Source organism: Carya illinoinensis, chromosome 11, assembly GCF_018687715.1.
Source record: "Carya illinoinensis cultivar Pawnee chromosome 11, C.illinoinensisPawnee_v1, whole genome shotgun sequence".
Taxonomy (NCBI): domain Eukaryota; kingdom Viridiplantae; phylum Streptophyta; class Magnoliopsida; order Fagales; family Juglandaceae; genus Carya; species Carya illinoinensis.
The window spans coordinates 5,960,745-5,977,038 of record NC_056762.1 but is presented as its reverse complement, the minus strand read 5'-3'; the positions used below and the strand labels follow the sequence as shown (position 1 = coordinate 5,977,038).

General features: G+C 34.2%; 1 protein-coding gene across 1 annotated transcript; it reads right to left on the bottom strand.

Annotated features, from left to right (window-relative positions):
• Positions 1 to 10,876: 10,876 nt before the first annotated feature.
• LOC122281377 (AAA-ATPase ASD, mitochondrial-like) lies at positions 10,877 to 12,980 on the bottom strand. Its single transcript, XM_043092816.1, has one exon. It carries the CDS (start codon positions 12,627 to 12,629, stop codon positions 11,049 to 11,051), a length of 1,581 nt encoding a protein of 526 aa, XP_042948750.1. The 5' UTR covers positions 12,630 to 12,980; the 3' UTR covers positions 10,877 to 11,048.
• Between the last annotated feature and the right edge of the window lie 3,314 nt (positions 12,981 to 16,294).

The following is a 16,294-nucleotide window of genomic DNA, read 5'->3' as shown; positions in this document are numbered from 1 at the left end:
GCATTGGGACGTTTTTTTTTTGGACCACGAAAGTCAAGTATTTAGTTTCCCAACTAATTATATATACATTACCAACTGTGTATGTGTGTGTGTGTGTGTGTGTGTGTGTGTGTGTGTGTAATACAGCCTACTATTTCTTAGGTTTTGGCAAATGGCTGGGTGACAAGGATAGAGATATCATGGGGAAAAAGGAGGTGCCTCACGTGCATGAGTTCCTTGGTTTCACAATTTAAATCCCTTCTATTCAAAATTGATGAGGTGTTCCTTTATATATTAGCTGATCTTTAGCACAAAATGCACACGTTATTGAACCTTATATTGTATACCAGTTGATGTGGGTATAGCCACATCAACTTATTTTTATAAACCCTATATGTGATTAAAGTTTTCTCTTCACATAAATTAAATAAATGAATTGGTTCAACTAGTCGAAGAGGATATTGATAAGAAAAATCGGTAGAAACATAGGTTTATTGTTTGTATTCTTCACATGTTCGTGTTCTTGTGATTGGAAAAAGTTGGACTTTGGGAGATCAGTTATATAGAAACAAAATTGATAAGTTAAAAATGGTTAAGAGAAAAAAGCAAGAAGTTATTATTGACATATTCAATAATAACTTCCCTAGCATGCCTTCATTTGTGGACAATTAATTTGCAGGTGGCATGGTTTTCATGGCACTGAAATTTCTGGTGTAGATGATGTTGAATTTTTTTTCGACTTGCTGGTGGAATTGGTCTTTGCATAATGGACTTATAAACGTCTTGATGTGGCATCTGATTTTTCCTAGTGGGTGCTCTTTTTACTTGCTGGTGAACTTTCTGATGTGTTGTAATATACTTGCTGGTAGGGTTGCTTTTCCAACTTGTTTGTGGGATTGCTTTTTTGACCTGCTTCGCCGATTGCTTTATTGACTTGCTGGATTGCTAGTGCATGGACTTAGCTAAGCATGACTTTCAATTTGCCTCAATTGCAAGTATGTTTAAGTTTCTTTTTCTGCATGAATGTTGAAAGTGAAAGAGGTGCATGGTCCCTTCAATAAGACCATGCACCTGCTGTACTGCTATATATATATATACATATAGCACCATGTATATATATGAATGATTGTAGATTTGGAAGACAAATTTGTCTGAAAGTTCATCGTCGGTAAAATGTAGAAATGTCTGCATGAGTTCCTCTTCCTATGAACTATTTATGTCATTTCGCACATGTAGGCTGGTATTGCTTATTGATATTTATTTCTACTCTTTTTAATATTGATTTGCTCTTTTGTTTTTAATATTGAGTTTGAATTAAGGGTTTTGAGAGCCTTTAACCCTTTATGACTATGTTAAACTAGTATATCGATCCCAAGTATGTTCTTCTTTGATAACACTTTTCCCCGAGATTCAATTGCCTAAGTAATCAACCAATGACTTTATTCAATCTCATCCGTTCTATTAGAATTTTCTGGTTTGCTAAGATCTCCTCTTGCGTTTATGTTATGAATTCACTAAAAAAAAATTGTTTCTTCTCAAGTTTTCTTCAACTCTAGTATGATTGGTTTATATAGTTGAGATTGTGGTTAAGTGAGGGATGTTTAACATCATGAACATACTAAAGCTACTAGTTGTCTATGATAGTGCAGCAATCTCTACGATGCACTCTATTTTGGGGCATCTACCAGTCCATTTCATCCCCATTTTTGCTTAGCCAAAGTTATTTGTTAATATGAAAAACTATTAAATCAAGGGAAATTAAACCAACCATCTTCTGAGTTTTAGCTCTTCATTTAATTATTTGGAACAAGTTACTAAAAAACTATCAAACTGCAATTTTTGGTGAAAATTACAGATTAAATGGGAAGATTACTTGTTCCCTTTCATTTCTAATTAATTTCCAATCTTTAGAAAATTCTTAACCCATTTTCTTCATATATCTGGAATGTATAAAACTCACGGTCCTTTACTGGACAGCAAGCATGCTATTAAATATCTTCATGGATTCATTTACCATGATTGAAATAAGGTGTTTTAAACATTTGGCTTAGTGCTGAATGTATGGAGAGCAAGTTCAATGGGTTGAGGTTGTGATTTGTTGTTTATTTTCCCCAAGTGAAGAGTAGGTAAGGAAAGTAACTGCAGATGATTTTCCCAAGTTGGTTTATATAGTTCATATTGTGATTAAAACAATTTATGACTATAATTTTTTTTTCTAAATTTTTTTACCCTGACCTCGTGTGTGTTATATTCTGGTTTGTCCCTAAACTGAAAATTACTTGGACTTTCCAGTGTAGAGTGTAGGATGGACGTCGAGTGCTTTTGATTTAAAAGGCGTTGATTGAGCCTGAGAGAATTTTTGGTGAGCCATTTCAGCCAGGGGTGAGCCAAAACTTGATAGGCTACTGGTTATTGAAGGAAACGAATGCATCTGTAGCTACGGCTACTTGTTTTTAATTCATTTCAACAAAATCTCAAGTCATATATGGATGTTTTATGCCTTTGTGAAATAAATAGAACCTTTGGGCTGAAAAAGAGTAACACATGTGTATTTACATCATATGTTTATAACAAAAGCACCACAAGGTCAAAATGGGAAAATACATATGAAATGAACACGGTCAACACTTAACTCACACATTCACTTGACACTTAGGAAAAAAAAGAGAAGAGAAGAAAGAACCCTTCAAAGCCCTAACCCATGCTATCTTACCTTTCAGATTTTGCACCTTAGAGAATCGCATGAAATTGGAGAGAGCAACAACATGAAGAGAGAGATCAGCAGGAGCATTGGAGAGGATGAGCAAGGAGAGCTTAAAAGGGTAGAAGTAGGGTGCAAGAAGGGGAGGTTGGGATTTTTGGCAGAGTCCAAAAATCGCTTGAGAAAATTCTGCTTATGTTTTAGGGTTTCTATTTTTTGTTTTTTTTTTCTTTTCTGTGGATGATGGATCAGTATTTCTCTTTGATTAACAATTAGTTTTCATACTTGATGGGGGAGTAATTTTCATAACCTAGGTCAAGGGAAACCTTTGCACAATAGGGTTTCATTTTGGGATTTTTGGTTCTTTTTTTCGGTTTTAATGTGAACTCTCCATAAGTTCTATCATCTTCATAGAAACCGAGACTTGGGTTTCATCTGTGACCTTTTTGGTTCATCGTTGACTCAAGGTACAGTGGATGCTTAAGGGATGCAGACCCTAATCTTGAAGTGCATAATGATTGATGGTTTGATATGAAATCTGTTGAGGTTATTCAGGAAATCTGTTGGATCGTATACACCATCCAAATGCTTTAATCTTGATTGAAATTGCATTTGATAGTAAACGTGAATGTAAATCTTCATTGAAAACTCTCGCTACAAAGGGGACCTGCAGCCTAGGTGTTTGTTTAAAAGTCTTTTAGAACTTTGATCGTAAGTATTACATTTGTTTTCTTTATCTTTATCCACAAATAGAGTTTAACTATTTTCTTTATAGATTTTAGTGTGCATCTAAACTCATCTTATTCTAATTTAGGATCTTCAGAGAGGCAGTAAATATTGGTTTCAAATCTTTAAGTTTTCAGATGCTCGAATTCGACCAATGACCTTAAGTAATTTTGCACAACTAACATTCCACCTTCTTAAACCTTATTATTCCAACAAAATAGCTGCACAAAACTGGATTTGCCTTAATCCCTGAGAAATCGACCTTGGGACTCTCATTATACTCAAGTTGGACACCTTTTGCATTTTGGAGGCAATTTAAAAGTAGAACCAATTATGGACTTAGAGTATGGATAAGTTGATAAACCCCCTTTAAATTTTATTGGTGAGAAATGATAATCAAATTCTACTTTTTGCATATTCAATTTTCTTAATCACTTTTTTTTCCTTTTATTGATTGTGACTTTTATCTTAATTTCAAGTATCACTAATGACAAAGCATGGTGTTGTAGATGATGTTTTTACTTTTATGGACTGTTCAATATGGTTTTTCTTATGGTCTGTTTGAAATAGATTGTTTTTACTATTATTAATGTTTTGTACTATTGTGTAGGAGTTTTTTAATGATGTATTACATTAATTTTTTTTTTAAATTAGGGCTTAGAATTGGCCAATTGGGCCCATTAAACAATCGGAATTCCAATCAGAAATTGGAATTTCGACTTTCGATCAAAGCTCCAAACTTCGACCTATGATCAGAGTTAAGACTCTGACCTCTGATCAGAGTCAAAGTCGGAGTAAAATTTTACCTTCGACTTAGAAAGCGCTCTAAAGCTCAGTCCTATCATTAACTGTAAAATGCAAAAAGTATGGAATGAGAAAATAAAGCATCTCTAGGAGAGGGAAAAGGGGTTACAATATTTGGGTAAAGGAAAGATTGGTGGCTTTTGTCAGATGAAAGAGAGCTTTTTTGTAACAGCCCGCTAGAAATTCAATTGTGAAATTTCTATTAACTTAGGAATCTCGTGAAAACTCCATAAGTTTTCACGAATCCATTAATCGTATAGGTTTTTGTCTAACTATATAGTTAGTGTTATTATTTACTATGGTATCAGAAGTGTGTTTTTGATTATTAGAGATAGTTAGAAGTGTCAAAATGTATTATGGTTTGTGCCATTAGACTCGGAGGGTTATTTAAAATCTTATGGAGCAATAACATTTTTTTCATATTTTCGGACAAAACGTCTGTTCAAAACTGTAGATATTATTGGATAAAAAGAAATATCTTGAGGTAATTTTCATGAATATTATTGGGTAAAAATATTTTGAGTTGATTTTATAGATATTATTAGATAAAAATATCTTAAGTTGATTTTTTGTAGATACTATTGGATAAAATATTATGAGATAATCTTTTATAGATATTTTGGGTAGGAGAAAACTACACTCAACTCTCAACTCCAGCCACATCTCTTCTATATCTCATCCATAAGTATTTCCAGCCACCTCTCCCCACGAAATTATCTTCATTTACACTTTCCATTGAAAGAATATCAAACACTCTCTCTCGGACAGCTTTTAGGAGGTCTTTTGCACACCCATTTCGAAGCTTTTGTAAGTGTTTTATCATAAGTCTCCTTCATATAAGTTGTTCCTTTTTTAGTCTAGTTTACATGGATATCTTATTTTCCCTATTTGAAGATCATTTGGTCAGTCAAATATTGTCTTAACTATAAAAAGGTCATTCTGGGAGATAAATTGGAGAATATGTTATAGTTTGGAATTTTTGACCAAGCTAATGGATAGATATTGGTCCGAAATTTTTATGGAGTATTGTTAACATGTATATGTGACTATTGGTTGAGGATTTTTGCATGATTAAAGGTTTTGATGAAATATTTTCTTAGATTTAGAAACTTAGAAACTGGAAGAAGAAAAACAGTTTCTGTTTTGAGAAAGTTTAACTCTTTGGTGGTCTAAACCTATTCTAATGACTTTAATAATTTTATTGGAGGATCCTAAGTATCTTATATACATGTTATATTATTATTTTGGAGATAATTGATGTTAGTTTCAAAGATATAAAATTTTATACAAAGAGATATTCAAATAAGCCAAAGTGTGGATATTTTTGGCTAAATTTATGTTTTGGTTAATTTCTAACCATGTGATCTTGAATTAGAAGCTTATATATGTTTTAGGACATCTTTTTAAACCATGTGATGGTTTGGTTTGAAGATCATATATTTATAAGTCATAGATCAAGAGATTTATCAAAACTAGTTGAGGAAAAAGTTTCTGTTTTTGGACTAAGTGTAAAACCAAAAACTCCAAATGTTATTTTGTGATTTTGGTGACTTTAGTTTGATGATTTAAAGCATGGTTGATGTTAGGATGATATTATGAATATGTTAGAAGTAAGATTTGATTTTTGAAATTCTTGGAGATGTTTTGAATTAAGGTTAAAACTTGTGATTCAAGTGCTTGGATCTTTTTACAAAACAGTTTGGTGTTAATTATTAGCTTTTTCTAAATGGATGTTTTAAGTATGGTTTTGAACTTAGGATTGGAAGATGTTTGTTGCAAAATTTTGGTTTAAGCATGAGTTTTGAAATTGGAAGGAATTGTAACAAAAATCAAGGGAAATGACCTATGGATGTTTCGACCATAGTGTGTTCTTCATAGTTATGTTTTGTTTTAAATTTTTCTGAGTTGATATTTAAGTTTAGAACAAAATTTACATTAGAAATGTAAATTTTGGAAACTTTTGGAGTTAGTATGCAAAATCCTTAAGTTATGGGTAAAACGGTCATTTTCCCACATGTAGAGAGTAAAATGAAAATTTTACTCTTTAAGTTAGTATTTTCCATATTTCAAATTATTAGTGATTTAGTTCTAACTTTTAGAATCACTAATTACAGTTCCTCGTGATCGCACTTGAAGTTTTATAAGAAACGCGGAGATCGAGGTAAATTAGTTTTTAACTTACTAGCAGTCTATTGTGTATATGTGCTAAGTAAAGGAACTACAGTGTATGTATGTGTGTTATCATATATGTCATGCCATGCCAAGTTATCATGTAATTGTCTATTATACAGAATTTATTCTGTCATCAATTTTTATCTGTTACATAATATATTCTGTCATGTATTACTGTACCTTACAAGTACGTCATGCTAAGTATGACATCTATTACGTGTATGTCAAGTCATATAATATTTACTGTTGCAAGTATGTCATGTTAAATATGTTGTCTATTATATGTTATGCCATGTTACGAAATGTTTCTATCTCAAGTTGGTCATGTATTTCAAGTTATGTTCAAGTCACGTTATGTTACGTAAGGGCTTCAGTCATTTCGTATTCCAGTCACGTTTTATCTTAATTACTTATGTATGGGGTCACAGCAATTGTGGCGCATACACTACGTGAGACACAACAATTGTGACACAACAATTGTGACACGTAGAATACATGGGGCCACAACAACTGTGGAGTATGTATTTAAACAGTTAAAGAATAAGTTTCCATAGAATACATGGGGCCACAACAATTGTGGAGTATGTATTTACACGTAGAATACATGGGGCCACAACAACTGTGGAGTATGTATTTTTCATGTTAAGTCAAGTTTGTGTAGAATACATGGGGCCACAACAACTGTGGAGTATGTATTTAAACAGTTAAAGAATAAGTTTCCATAGAATACATGGGGCCACAACAACTGTGGAGTATGTATTTTTCATGTTAATTCAAGTTTCAAAGCAAGTTCATGCTAAGTCAAGTTTCAGATCAAGTTCATGTCAAGTCAAGTTCAGTTCATGTTTTAATTTAAGTTATGTCAATTATGCTATGTTGTACTCCAAGTTATGTTTTAATTACTTATGAATTTGATTATGCATTTATGCTTTTACTATCATCCATGCATCATTAGCTTGTGTGAAAGTTTTTTGTTAACTTACTGAGATTTGTAATCAAATCTCACTTTGGTAGTCCCAACTACCATTCCCCCCGAATGGTAGATCTTGTTACAGGACCTGAAGGAGAATCAGGAGCTGATCAATTAGACACAGTTAACTAAGTGACGGTGCGACATAAATGTTGATATAGTAATTAACGTAAATTACTACTTGTACGATTGAGTTGCATCTCTACTACTTTTTGGATCATAATCATTTTGAACTAGTGTTGTGATCTTAGTTGTTCAATGGATTTTTATGTATGAAGTATGTTTTAAGCATTTGGGATATTTTCAATTTGGTGCATAGTATTGCTAAAGAAAAAATTTATCCGCTATGAATATTGCATATTGTTAGATGCATGTTAGGAATATTGCATCTTATATGTCATGAACGGGGGCAGGTAACCTTGTGTTGTATGTCTCGACTCTTCAAATATCCGTCCGATCTCAAACAGAATTTGGGGACGTCACATTTTTTGTCCCAATCAATTTTGAAAATTTTGGTTCTTTGTTGTTACTCTTTCTAATCTCCATTGCTTTGAAAGAGGTAAGATGTGAGTAGTGTAGCTTGAGAGGAGTAGATCTTGTGTGGTAATGCATCATACGAGGCAATTATGCTAAACAAAAGTCTTGGGGTCTCTATCTCTTGATGCTTGGTGTAGCCTTGGAGCTGGGGACCAAACTCATGTTTATGTTGGCTTCTTGCTTGAGTTACTGAGGTGAAATTCGTACTTCATATGTGTTTTTTGCTTGAGTTTTCACATTTTGTGGTAATAGTAAATCTCATTTACCTTGCTACAACAGCTCTCTACAACAATGTGCAGCTACTTTGGTGTTTTTTCCTTTGTTGGTATTTTTAAGTAGATACATTCTGATCACTATAAGAGAAGTTACAGTTTCATGGAAAATGCTGACAAGTGTTTTGCATCTATATTTGTACACAATAGTGCTTTTACAAAGTGCTTTACACAGTCGAATTTGAATTAATAGAGATTCTTTATGCAGTCCTGATGAACCAAAGGATCTTTATGCAGTCCTAATGAATCAATGATACATGGTTCTGTTCTATTGCTGGTACACCCTTTATTTGTCAAGCTGTTAATCATAAATTGAGCATCAGTATATTCTTTTCCCATCAACTAATATGTTTGAATATGTGAATCTAATTCATCTGTCTTATTAATGATCTTGTTATTAAGGTATTGCAGTATTGCGACTTGCATTATTGTTATTATTATTATTATTTGTCTAATTCATCAACTCATTTTGAATATGTTATGCTGATATTATTATTATTGCTATGTAATTGTCAGGCTCGACCATTGGTGTTGAAAGGCGCATTCCCTAAGTTACTGGATGATGACTCCAAGGATTATGACCCATACGGAGTTTCTAGTGTTTTGTGCGGCTACATTATTATTAGTTTAATTAGTTGTGATGTATTATTATATATTTTATTCTTTGTAAATTTATGTTTTGTATTGTGATATAATAACAATATTATCAATTTTACATTTTTATTTATTTTGTTGTATAATTTATTTTTTTTATAAAAATCTTTTAAAAGGCCCGAATTAAATCTAATTATAACCCGGATATCTGGGTTTTGAGTCAAAAAGGAAAAACATCTGGATACTCGGTTGCAATTCGATTAACCGCCCAGATTATTTTCAGATTAATCCGAGTGGATAACTGCTCGGTTTTTAGAATTTGGATCCGAATCTAATTATGGCAAGATATCCAGATCCAGTTGCACACTCCTAAAAAAAATAACTTACAAAGTTTCTACAACTGGAAGAATCAAATTTAAATGTTTACAGGCAATTTCCAATTCCATTTTGCTCCACGAGGTCAATGAGAAAATGTACCAAGTGACAATTCCTCTTTTTTGGGTACCACATCGAGCAAAAGCTAAAGATTCAAATATTCAACCTCCTGATCATACAAACCAAACAAATTGTTACTTTCCATTATACTATTCAACACAAACGCCACAGCAGAACTTGAACCTCGAACCAACATAGATATATAAAAGAAATAGAATTTTTTTAAAACCAAGATTGACCGCAAAGGAAAATAATTCTTATGCTTCTCTTTGTTCTTATTATAACTGTTGGATATGCTAATAAATAAATAACAAAAAATTATTTAAAAGCATTATTTTGATGGTTTAGCCAAACCTTATACATAATCTAATATGTGATCTATAGAAAGTGTATTATGTAAACTAGCCAATGTTAGTGTTCTATAAGAGGTAGGAATTTCTGATAATCTCTAGGAGGTATGGGAGAGATTTATAGTTAATTAATGCTACTTGAACATATTAAGCATTCCAAAAATCTCGGTTATACAATATACAAAATGATAAATATTATATCAACATACCATTTTATAAATGTACTTCTACATGGGGAAATGACGTATTCGCATATAGTTAAATTTTCTAAAGAGTTTTGTTACGTATAAACGAATTTGTTTACCGATCTTGTGTTCAAAATTACTTACAGTCAGATTTTTCTTTTTCTAAATGGGGGATATAACACATTAAAAAGTGTGGCTGCCATGTCAATGTCAATGTGTAGAGTAATTTTTGTAAACTTTGTGTGTAAACGCAACATTCCTCATTCAAAATTGTTGGGCATAAAACTCACTATATTTAAAACAAATTGTATGGTCCAGCCCATGAATGTTAAGGACCACCATGAAGAAACAAGACGAAGGAAAATGATGCATCGTCCATCGAGGATACATTCCATCGAAGCCACCAATAACACAAAAAAACACACAAAATACACTTGTAAGACTCTCGGCGCCACCTCTCTAGCAGTACCCTCCTATAAATACACTTGGGTGTTGAGTATCCTCAATACTTCTCATTAATATTTATTATTATTTTTTATTTATTTTTATTATTATTTTTTATTACTATCTATTACTTTATTATTACTTTTTACCTACTTTTTACTATTATTCATAATTTTACTCAATACTTCCCAACAACCAAAAACACCTCAGACATACATAGGCGGTCAAGGAAAGAGACATAAAGTTCGCTTTGGGGGGATGCCTAAGACGAAGAAAGAAAGGTTAGGAAGAAAGTGACATAAAAGGACGAATGGCAGCCAGAAAAAGGGAAGTGTTTTTAAGCATGAGAAGACAATTGGTCAAAGTTGTGGCAACAAGAAAGAGAAAGGGGTCCAGGGATTTCGAGGCAACAAGAGACCATTTTAATCTTTCGTAAACTTCTCCTCCACCATTTTTAGGACGGTAAAATAGAACAGAGTGAGGCAATAATAGTTTGTAAAATTACTATGCACAGTGGAATTTGGCCCCAAAAGATCGGTGTACATAGGTTTTAACTTGAGGAATACATGTTGCTACATAGATCTGATAAAAAACATCTCTAGAAATTCATGGCATTCAGCAATGGATAGAGATCAGATGCTGAAGCTGTTTAGATCATTCTTATATTAATGTGTGATTCAATATATGCACAAACAGGTAGATAACTATTAGTGCAGCAATAACGTTTACTATTAATATAACATACTAACATAGCTTACAACGACTAACTCATATTAGAAAGTAACAATTAAGTGCAGAATTCATGATCACGCACGACATTAGACAGTTCTTTTTATTTGAAATTTACTACTTTGTCATAAATCAAAGTAACATCTTGGCTCATTCTCTCACCTTCGAGTCTTCATCTTTCTTCTTTGCTGCCTCTTCCTCTTTCACCTTCAAGTCTTCATCTTTTTTCTTTGCTGCTTCTTCCTCTTCAGCTTTCTTCTTTGCTGCCTCTTCCTCTTTCACCTTCAAGTCTTCATCTTTTTTCTTTGCTGCTTCTTCCTCTTCAGCTTTCTTCTTTGCTGCTTCTTCCTTTGCTTGCTCAAGAGCCTGTATCAAGTTCGATAGACATTTATCTGCATCATCAGATGAGGACTTTGGCATAAGGTTCTCTGCAACATCAGCAGGTGTGATCTTGGTCAACCCCATCAACCTCTGTATTGTGTCAAACTTCTGATGGATTTCAAGATCCAGGTACTTCTTTGCAAGCACCTTGAATGCCTCAAAACTGCAGTAAGAGAGCTCAATGTGCTTGTCCATTCTACCTCTCCTTATGAGTGCCGGATCCAGCCTCTCCAAATAGTTTGTAGTAAAAACAATCAGCCTCTCTCCCCCACAAGCAGACCACAGTCCATCGACGAAATTCAATAGCCCTGAAAGTGTGACTTTGTTGCTTTTCTCCTCTTCCTCGACATCTTTAATGGGAATCGCACTCTGATCATCATCCTCTGAAGATTTCTTTTTTTTCTTCGTTCTCTGACCAGTAAGATCGAGTGAGCAGTCAATGTCCTCGATCACGATGATAGACTTACTAGTAGTCTCGATCAAAAGCTTCCTCAACTCCGTGTTGTCCTTCACTGCTGTGAGCTCAAGATCATAGACATCATAGTCCAACAGGTTTGCCATTGCGGCAATCATCGTTGACTTCCCTGTCCCAGGTGGGCCATAGAGAAGATAACCCCTTTTCCATGCTTTCCCAATCCTTGCATAGAAGTCCTTACTCTTACTGAAATTCAACAAATCGTCAACGATCTCCTGCTTCTTCTCCGGATCCATACCCATTGTTTCAAAGGTAGCTGGATGCTCAAAAACGACGCTGCTCCACAAGCTCCGCCTGTGGCTTGGCCACTTTTCAGTAGGACAATTCGTGTAGAGCTTCCTCTGCCTATTCCTTACACCAATTTGCTTCCCTTCCTTCATGACATGCTCCAGATATGACTCGGTGATCATGTGTCGGTACTTCTTATGAAACGTGAGATTGTAGGACATCTTTTCCTGCTCAGGAAAATATAAAGATCTTGTCGATTTGACAACTATTTTTGATGCCCACCAAATCTTAACACCACGAAACTCATCGGTAACTCTCTGATGCACATCCATACTCAAAACCAGCTTGCTGCTATCTTTCCCCAACTCGGCTTTGAGTCGGTTAGCTTTCTCGGAAGCTTTGGAGCTTAGATATGTCTCAACAGTTGCATAGGCTTTGCTACGCTTGGACCAAAAATCGTCTGAGCCCTCAGGAAAAGAAATCTGAATGTAGGGATTAAAGTAGCCGGTGATTATGCTTGTATATTTATCAAAGAATTGGCGAAGGTTGTAAGGGCAATATTGTTGAAGGATTGTCCACACAAACATGATGCTAGCCATGGTGGAGCCCACGGTTGCCCACATCTCGGTCATGGTATTCGGCAACATTGTGGGTTTCTGGGAAAGTAATTTGAGGTTGGAACTATATTGAGGGTGTGGGAACTGGGAAGGGAAGAACCAGAGTTAGCTGGCTGGCTATACAGCTAGGGATGAAGAATTTAAAGGCATCTTGGATGGCAAGTGAGGAGGTCTAGGAAAGAGGTCAATGCATACATGTGTGGAAAAATTATGGAAGGAGTTGCAAGGAAGGTAGGTTCCATATTCACTTTAATCACTTTCTATCCCCGCTTTCATATTCAAGCTATGATCTTCCACTTTCGTGGAAACTGAGATCAAAGAAAAGTCGAAAATTGGGCGGCATGGTCCGCATGGAATATCTATCGGCCTTGATTTGTTCACACTGGCTAGCTGTCCTAGTTAATGTGAGCATGACCGTATAACTTTCAGAATTTTTATTGAGTTTCTGCGTGGCTGTAGAACTGGTCAAACTGGAGGCGACAGCTGAAGTCTGACGCTACAGACCACTTGTATGCACACAAGTTTTTAATTATTATGAGAAATATGGGATCCCAAGCTTTTATAATTATTTTATTTATTTATTTAATCTTATAAGAAGTCGCAACTGTTTTTAATCAACAAAGCTGATTGCTAACCAATTCCTAATCTATATAGAAATTTAAAATTACGGCTGAGATTATGATGATCTCATGATCCCGACGGTTGTGAATTTTTTATTGTTTTCTTTTTCATTTTTTGTATTATTTCTATTAAATATTCATGCCTTTTAGTCAATAAAGGTCATGGCCAATCAAATGTAAATAAATACATATACCAAGTAAGGAAATCCTTCCTAAACGTAAAACTTTCTTGTGAAAGCAAATAATAGTAAAAAAGAAAAATACAGCAATTGTCGTCTACAACAGTAATAAATTGTCGCACCCAAAGACATGGATCCTAATTGAAAGCCTGAGGTATAGCCTTTACTACCAAATCAACATCTTCCTTGTGATCTCCTTATGCAATCTTTAATATCACCCTCTCCTATTCTTGAATCAATTGTCTTGAACATTTTTCCTACGTCAATGGTGACAAAGATGAAAAAAAAAAAAAAAAGCGACTGTCTAGTGTTACCTCGGCCACTGTAAAATGAGAAAATGGTAAATTGTCATGTATTCAATGGTGACAATGTATTTCACTAAAACTTATTAATTACTCTGTTCTAGTGTGCACAAAAAATATATGTTTTCTTAGATGTTGTTCTGTATCTTCTTTTGAGGTAATTAAGATAGTATAGATTACCCAAAAAATTTAAGGGGAGGGAGAGAGGATATCTGGAGACATAATACAACATGTAGTACTAAACTGATGAGACATATTATAGAGAGTTGAAATTAAAGCTGAAATGGAATCAACAAATTCTCCATATTATTATTTTCAAACGCACAATGAATGCACTTCTCTTATGAGATACAACTCTCATAACAGGTCACTTACCCAAATTCTCAGCAGAAATCCCCCACCTTCAGAATTTTTAGAAAATGGCTGAGAACATGTTGAATCTTCTCATCCTTCATGATAAAGAACTGAACTCTTACAAATGTCATCTATATAGAAACTAAGATATATAAGTTTATCTATAACATGTCCAGAATGATAAAAATTAAAAATTAAAAAAAGGCCAAGTTGTTGGCTTTTGAGGTAAACTTTCTCAATGTCACAATTTCAGCATACATTTCCATATAGTAATTATACAAAGTAGTTTTGTCCTAAAATATTTCATGGGTGTAAATAATTCTTTGGGGATACACCTTCTAGTGAAAAGTTAGCGATTTAACTAGTTTAGTATAGAAAAACTTCTAAGGGTGTAGTGCACAAGACCAAGATTTACTCTGCCTTGAAGAGGCTCCCCAACATTTAAAAAAAAAAAAAAAATTATCCTAAAGCTGCCCACACTTTAACAAACATTTTCATCGCCATTCAATAATGAGTTTCCAAATTGCTTTCACACCTTTAAAGGAAGGAAGAGTGCAAAAAAATTTCTATTACTCATCCTTCTAGCATAAGAGATCATCTAATCAACTAAAATAAGTCTTGAAACCTTATTGGGGAATTTAAGTTTTTTTTTTTAAATGTTAAAATTTAACAATCTGCATAAGGATTTGGCCTATTCAAACAAAATTCCTAGAATAGAACCCAATATCAAGAGCTTCTCCACAGTTGCTTAATTTTTCTGCATACTTAAATACATATTGGGCATAAATATGCAATCTTTATATTTGTGAAAAAAGAACTACAAAGTTTCTACAATTAGAAGAATCAAATTTAAACGTTTACAGGCAATTTCCAATTCCATTTTGCTCTACGAGGTCAATGAGGAAATGTACCAAGTGACAATTCCTCCTAATCATACAATTTCCTGTGGACCAAACAAATTGTTACTTTCCATTATACTATTCAACACAGAAACGTCACAGCAGAACTTGGACATCGAACCAAAATAGATAAAAGAAATAAAATTTCTTCAAAACCAAGATTAACTGCAAAGGAAAATAATTAAATGATTATTCAACGAAATATAGAAGAAGCCCTTACAATGTAAGAGAGAGTGATGCATCACATGAGCCACGTGAAATTCAATGTTCTACCTAACCAATCTCAAATTAACCTAAGTTTACATATTTTGAACACTTGTTGAAAATACTAAACTCCAAGACTTAAACTTCTCCTTATTGGCTTCACTTCTCCTTATTGGCTTCACTACACGTAACTGCTACCTTACCTTTTTCAATCTATTGCACCCTAACCCAATCAGGACAATCCCCGTCTTGAGAAGGCTCATTGAGTCCAACTTCAGAGGCCAAAACTTTGTTACTCACCTTCGAACATAACATGTTCCACCATTCCAATCACTATTCACATAATAGAGGGGAGAGAGAGAGAGAGAGAGAGAGAGAGAGAGATGAATGATTCCCAACACAAAAATTATATGTGCAGTTACTTTTGCTTACTTCTTATGCATTCCATTAATGTGATTAGTTGCATCATTTTTTAATACAAAATAACAGCTAATTACAATAGTTAAGTGCACAAAAAATACGTAAAAATGATTGTATATAGTATAACTCTTTCCAACAAAATACCTGTCGAGGCATGTGCAAACCGTCGGCGACCACAAACTGGATGTAATAAGGGATCTGAGACCGAGCTGTGCAAACAATCTTGGAGGCCTTTGAATGGTTTTTATTTTTTATTTTTATTCTATCCTCAACCCCAAAAATTGCTCTTGAAACAGATGACTAGCTCCACTATCTGTCAGGGTTAGTATCATCTCTCCACGTATTTCCAACTCACAAGCATCACAACCTTTGTAATAGTCCTTAATATGCAATGATAAATATCAAATTCTATTTCTCTAACATGGTATTAGAGCCATAAAGGACTATAGCTTCCATGGCTGCTTCTTCCGATCCTTCTTCTCCCTCCCTCCCTCATCCAAACTTCTCTTAAACCATCACTGTCACACTTATCCCATAAAGTTATCTACTATGAAAGGTCTAATTGGTTCCCTACCTTTGTGGTCAGCATCTCTATAAGTACGTTGATGGTACTTGCCCTGCTCCCAAACCCGAGCTTGAAGACTCTACCCCGAACCCTACCTATGACTTATGGCTTCAACAAGACCAATTAGTGATGTGTGCACTAATCTATTTCCT